The sequence below is a fragment of the Caretta caretta genome, chromosome 6 (assembly GCF_965140235.1).
Source record: "Caretta caretta isolate rCarCar2 chromosome 6, rCarCar1.hap1, whole genome shotgun sequence".
Lineage (NCBI taxonomy): Eukaryota > Metazoa > Chordata > Testudines > Cheloniidae > Caretta > Caretta caretta.
In genome coordinates, this window is record NC_134211.1 from 50,624,191 (window position 1) to 50,630,683 (window position 6,493).

General features: G+C 45.3%; 1 protein-coding gene across 3 annotated transcripts in view; it reads right to left on the bottom strand.

Annotated features, from left to right (window-relative positions):
• Positions 1 to 1,395, bottom strand: part of PAMR1 (peptidase domain containing associated with muscle regeneration 1) — a 69,625-nt gene extending 68,230 nt beyond the window's left edge. The window contains exons 1-2 of one of the 3 annotated variants that reach the window (XM_048855092.2): positions 1,331 to 1,395; positions 893 to 1,216 (exon numbers count right to left, since the gene is read on the bottom strand). In XM_048855092.2, coding sequence (XP_048711049.1) covers positions 893 to 965 — 73 coding nt within the window. In that variant the 5' untranslated portion in view covers positions 966 to 1,216; positions 1,331 to 1,395. Of the gene's footprint in view, positions 1 to 887; positions 1,217 to 1,330 lie in introns of those variants that run through there. The other 2 variants (XM_048855094.2, XM_048855093.1) reach the window with 2 other exon arrangements.
• Between the last annotated feature and the right edge of the window lie 5,098 nt (positions 1,396 to 6,493).

Below are 6,493 nucleotides of genomic sequence, written 5' to 3' on the forward strand. Positions count from 1 at the left end.
CTTTTTGATACCAGGGACAAGCATGCTGCCTTCCTAAACTATGTCAGGGATCTCTCAGGGACAGGCACTGGTCCACAGATTGGTTGTTGAGAAACACTGATTTAGAGGCACCTTATCTCTGAGTCCTCTGCTGGTTTCTAACAAGTTACACTCCTCACAGAGCAGCACGAAGAGCTGACATTAGGAGCCAATGTTTATAAGTAGCTAGAGCCGCATTCACGTGTAAACAATGCACATTCTTAGGAATAATCATAGTAAATGTGTGCTTCTATCGAAATGCTCATTGTTAACCTTATCAAGAGGGAACTGAGTATGCTGGTTCAGCAGAAAGTGGCATAAGAATTTGCTATAAAAAGATCATTCAGCTTTAACAAGGTTTCCCCTTTGAAACACTAATATTGGCAGAACTAAAGCTCAGGTCGGAAACAATGTGTGGCTTTTGTTTTCCTTCTTTCTCTCTTGTTTTTTGTTTCCCCCTTGGTGTTGGAGCTGGAGAGGAAAGTCTGTCTGTTGCCAAGACAAACAAATTACACTTTACAAATCGTAGACTTAAATGCCCCTTTTATCATTATTTCCTTAGCGCGGTGTGTTAAGAAAATAAAGCAATAAGTAGGTGAAGTGATTGCAGCCCCTTCTCTTGATGGCCATTGGCCAATAAATCCAGCCAGTTGTTTCCCTTTTAAGTCTGTTAAATGTCTCGGGAAATTATCCTGGATGTTTCTCCCTGGTGCCAGCAAAAAATAAATAAATAAATCAGCCCCTTCTATTATTAACATCCCTTCAGATCTCTCTGCTTCTCAGGACAGCAGCAAGAAATCAAAGCCCCCTGACCACAATAAAGGGAAGGGAAACATTCAGCCATGTATAGAATGCACTCGCTTACTTACAGTACCTCTTGGCAAGCAGGAGATGAAAAGGAGCTGGAGGAGTGTGAGTCCTATGTGAGTCCAGGGGGCTAGCTCCATGCTGCCCAGGCCAATGCAACGGAGTGACTGCTCAGGGAGTGGATAGCAAGTGAGCTGCTTTTACTGGGACCTCACCAAGTCCAGGCTGCGAGGCATCTCGGATTTCAGACCTCTGCTCACTCCCATCATCACCAGAGGGGAACTACCTTCAAGAGACTTCTCAGGCATCCAGAAGCACGACGTCACCCCAAACCTCTCCACTGCTGCATTAACCCTTTCTGGGCTCCAGCAGGCAACCCACTTAATGGAGGCTATATGTGGGGGGGGAGATCAATAAAGGGGAATAATGCTTACATTTAGACAGCAATTTTCATCTTCAAAGGGAAGAAATTATAAAGGAAAAAAATAATTTCTGTATGTCTTACCAGCTAGTGTAAATGAGCAGAAGGTGCCTGTATCCCCAGTAGCAGATGCTCAGTGCAAGGTCCCTTTAATTGTGCAGGAGGTTGTGTGCTGGTGGAATGATGCACATTAGTGAAAGGCTGGGCATGCTCTGTGCATGGGGAGAGCACTCCTACCATCCCCATTAGTGGCTAGGAATCCTCGCCATGTGAAATGTGCTGCTCAAGGATGCCTCTGTCATAACGTATCCTGAAGAAGTGTTCTGTGTAGGCTTGAAAGTTTGTCTCTTTCACCAGCAGAACCTGGGCCAGTAAAAGATATTGGACCCATGTACCTTGTCTCTCCTGAGACCAAGATGGCTACAACACCACCACTATAACACACATTTTTATGCAGGGATCAAATAATGAATAAGGTTATATAAAGATTTGTTCCACTATGGCTATAAAATGCAAAGTGCAAAAGGAATGGCTCGAAATAACCTACCCTAGGGATGGCTGACAAACTCTTTTGACAGAATCGTTTTCGACTGGAAAATGTAGTTTTGTTGAAATCTAAATATTTCAAGGGAACACGTCAATTTCAACTTCATTTTCAAGGGAAGAAAGTCAAAACAATTCATTCTGACTTTATCGTTGCATTTGAATTTGGTTCAACTTTTATATTATATTTTAATATTAGATTATATTTTATATTTATAATGCTTTGTATTATAGTCTAATATTTCAACATTATCAAAATGAAGTGTTTTGATGGTTCCAAGCTGAAAATTTCTACTTTTTGTTCCCATTTAGAACAAAAGCTAATTCAATGTTGGAATTTCCTGCTGCATAGAAATTCTCTTTTCTGACCAGCTCTACCATGCACCTACATCTCCCCATAAGGCTCTAGGTAGCTTGGGCAACTTCAAGAATCTCAGAGCAGTAGCCAGTGGCATAAACATGCCTCCATGATCCACCCCTCCCAACTATTTTCCGTACTGTCACAGAATCCTCCCCTACTGGTGGCTCCTCATCTGCCCCCAGCCCCTGGCAGGAGGAAGAGCAGCTGTAGACCTGCGATAAAATCTAAGGAGTTGGCAGCACAGGTTTTGATTTCACTTTGCAAGAGTGCATGCAAATAATGTTTTCTCGGTTTCGATCCTCGTGGGTTTGAACCCCCAACACCTGTTGCACCTTGTCTCACTTTGAACCCAAAATCTCCAAGAGCAGCCTGGTTGAAAACACTAAGCTTCACCTGCTCTCACAACAGAGAAGTAGGAAATCAGAAATCTGACATACTTTAGATGCAAAACTCTAAAAAGGCCCGGGTTCATGAGCCTTACAGGGACCATGTCACTGACCAGACCTGATTCCTGACTGCCAGCTCTGCCACTCCAGTCAGTAAAGTAGTCATTCTTCTCTCTGTGTAAGAAAAAGACAAAAGTCACTCAAAATAGCTGAAGGATCTTGAAAAGAATAGAAGCTGGAGGTTTTTATCAGCTTGCAAAATAAAACAAAACAGCTCTAGTGTCTGTGGAAACATGAATAGCTTCTTTTATGCCCCTAGTTTATATGTTACTTGATAAAAGAATGTAACGTAGGCAGTCTCGGTAAGAGAGAAACTGCAGGTTAGCTTACAGCTACCTGCGGGGGTGTTCCACAAGGGCCTGAATAGAAACCTGCTCAGGCTACAGGGCAAGGGAAGACTCCAGAGCATTAAAGGACTCTGGATAAAGGGAAATGTAGGACAAGGGCCAATAACAAATGGAAGAAATTGAGAGGGGCCCACTAGTGTTCCTGTATTTGAACCAATTCCTGTGGCCCAAGTAAGAGCCGTGTGGCAGTCCTTGAACACAGCAGACCAGGGATGGTTCCATTTTAAGGGGCATAGTATGTGGAGAGCAACTCTGCAGGGGCTCCTTGTGTCCTAGCATGGAGGACTATTTTCTGGGTGAGGTGGGCCTGAGCAGAGCGGGGCCAGTGGATCTGACAGTAGGCTCCATCCTGCAAAGTGCTGAGTACTTCTCTGAAGTGCTGAGAACCCTCTGCTCCCACTGACTTTAGTGGGAGGTGAGAACACAACATCAGAACATAAGAATGGCCCTACTGGGTCAGACCAAGAGTCCATCTAGCCTATTTTCCTACAGTGGACAGTGCCTGGTGCCTCAAAGGGAATGAACAGAACAGGTAATCATCAAGTGATCCATTCCCTGTCACTCATTCCCAGCTTCTGGCAAACAGAGTCTAGGGTCACCATCCCTGCCCATCCTGGCTAATAGCCATTGATGGACCTATCCTTCATAAATTTATCTAGTTCTTTTTTGAACCCTGTTATGGTCTTGGCCTTCACAACATCCTCTGGCAAGGAGTTCCACAGGTTGACTGTGCATTGTGTGAAGAAATACTTCCTTTTATTTGTTTTAAACCTGCTGCCTATTTATTTCATTTGGTAACCCCTAGTTCTGGTGTTATAAGGAGTAAATAACACTTCCTTATCTACTTTCTCTACACCAGTCATGATTTTATAAACCTCAATCATATCTCCTCTTAGCCATCTCTTTTCCAAGCTGAAAAGTCCCAGTCTTATTAATCTCTCCTCATATGGAAATCATTCCATACCCCTAATCATTTTTGTTGCCCTTTTCTGAACCTTTTCCAATTCCAATATATCTTTTTTGAGATGGGGCAACCCAGGGCCATCCTAGGCATTTTGGTGCCCTACACAGCCCCCCTGCGGGGTGTGTATGTGGGGCTCCAGGCCCCCATGGGGCAGCAGGAGCAGGCTTGGGGGGCGGGGGGAAACTGCCCCCCCCCAGCAAAGCTGACAGAGCAGAACGGGTTGGGGCCGGGACACTCCACTTTCTGCTACGCGGTGAGTGCAGGGCGGGCCCTACCCCGCACTCTCAGGGTGGCGGGAGGTAGAGTGACCCGGACCCGGACCCAGCCTGCTCCACTCTGCTCCCCTGGCTCCCAGGCTCAGGGGACTGGTGGGAACTGCCTCTCAGCACTCACCGGCAGCATGGAGTGGGCTGGGGCCAGGTCACTGCACTTCCCGCTGACAGTGACTACAGGGTTGGGCCTGCTGCAGTCCTCAGGGGAGTGGGGGAGGGGCTGGGGTGGAGCAGGGGCAGGGGCTTTGGGGAAAGGGTGGAGTGGGGGCAGGGCTGGGGCAGAGCAGGGGCGGGGCCATGGGGAAGACGAGGAGCCGGGGATGGAGCAGCACACAGCTACATAGGGCACCAGGAAATTTGGTGCCCCAAAGTTCCTGGTGCCCTATGCAGCTGCGTACTTTGCATATGGGTAGGGACAGCCCTTGGCCTACCACGTCTGCATACAGTATTCAAGATGTGGGCGTACCATGGATTTATATAGAGGCAACATGATATTTTCTGTCCTCTTAGCTATCCCTTTCTTAATTATTCCCAGCATTCTGTTCATTTTTTTGACTGCCACTGCACATTGAGTGGATGTTTTCAGAGAACAATGACTCCCAGAGGATGCTCAGCACTACTCAGGAGTACTTAGCACCTTGCAGGAGGGACCCTCCATGTGGACCCACCACCATAACAGCCCTCCTCTATCCCCAAAGAATGGGTGGTGCAGAATCCAAAGAGTTGACTGCAGTCATGGACCCCAGAGACCTCCCAGCACATGGCCCATTGACATGGGCCATATGCAAGATGAACCTTTGGCCCTGCAATGGCTCTAAACTGCTTACATAGTGTTCTTGAATACACTTCCTGTGTTTCCACTGAGAGGCAGGGGATGAACTAGCAGATCACGCCAGCCAAATATTTCAGGCTCTATGTAACTCTTGCTGACAGAAAGCAAATAGCTAAAAGCTCTGAGCCCTGTGTGCTGTGCTGCTCAGGAATCTCACTGTAGCACTTGGCTACAAACTTTATATCTGTCCTGGTGCTGCACATACAGTGTACAGGTTTGAAAATTGCATGCCACTCTGCAACTGAGTTGTAAAACAGAGCGGGCAGGCATGGTGGTGTGAAAATGGCAGGCAATGTGTTATGACAGAAATTAGAGAGTAGCTACCCATCAATAACCATTCATTTTGTTCTGTGTTTATACAGCACCTAGCACAGTGGTCCATGATGAGGACATCTAGGTGGTTCGGTACGACAAATAATAATAATAAATAAGTGACTAATTAATGATTAAATGATAATTTAAAAATAATTTGCATTTCCATAGTGCTCTCCAGACAAAATTCTAAAAGTGCTTTACAAACATTGTGTGTCCCAATCTGTGAAGTGGGTTAGGATTATCACTATTTTACAGATGGGGAAACAGAGCAGTGAAGTAACATCTTCCAAATACGATAGTAAGTGCATGACAGAGCCAGGAAGAGAACCCAGGAGTCCAGATTCTTCATCCTATAGTCTAACCACTAGACACTTACTGTTGGGTATGGGTGAAATGAAGTGAATAAAGCCAGATCAAACCTGAAACTCAGTCCATTTCACAGGCAGAGACAAAAGAACAAAGCTTTTTCTTTTTTTGTGTGTGTTTAGTGAACTTTTTCTTTGCTCCCATTTTCAGGTACCTCTGCAATCACTTGTTCTGTGTCAGCCTGGAATGCTGAAATACCACAAGAGGGCCCATTCTTTTGTGACTACCAGCCCAGTCTTGCAGTCCATAGCAATTCAGATGATCAAGATTTGAACACTTGCCTAAACCAAGCATGTCAGTCTGAGATTTGCTCATCCCCAATACCACTGACCCAATGTCCTATCTTTTTCAGCAGAGTTTGGTCCTGATTCCGCAGTTTTCTCTCAGGCAAGATGCCCATTAAAATCACAGGGAGTGTTTTCTGCTAAAGAAAGCATTTGAATACTTGCAGCCAAACTTGAAGTCTGGAAAGTTTTGTTATGGGCTTCAATGACAGCATGATCATGCCCACCTTGCCCCAGTCAACACTGAAGAAACCATTCAAGGAAGAATGTGAAAGAAAAGGAACTAGTCGAGATGCTGGAGTAGGTTTATATCTCAGAGTGGAAATTACATTCAAATTAAAATCAAAACTGAGCAGAAGCAACAGTTCAATGAAAGATTAACACTAATGTTTTATTCCTCCCCTCAAAATTTTATTGCTGGATAACGGAACCCTTTCAGTGGAGAGATTACAAAGTGTGTGCCTTTAAAAGACAGCCTTTAAAAGAAATCCCAGACCTTACTGTAACATCAGAGGAC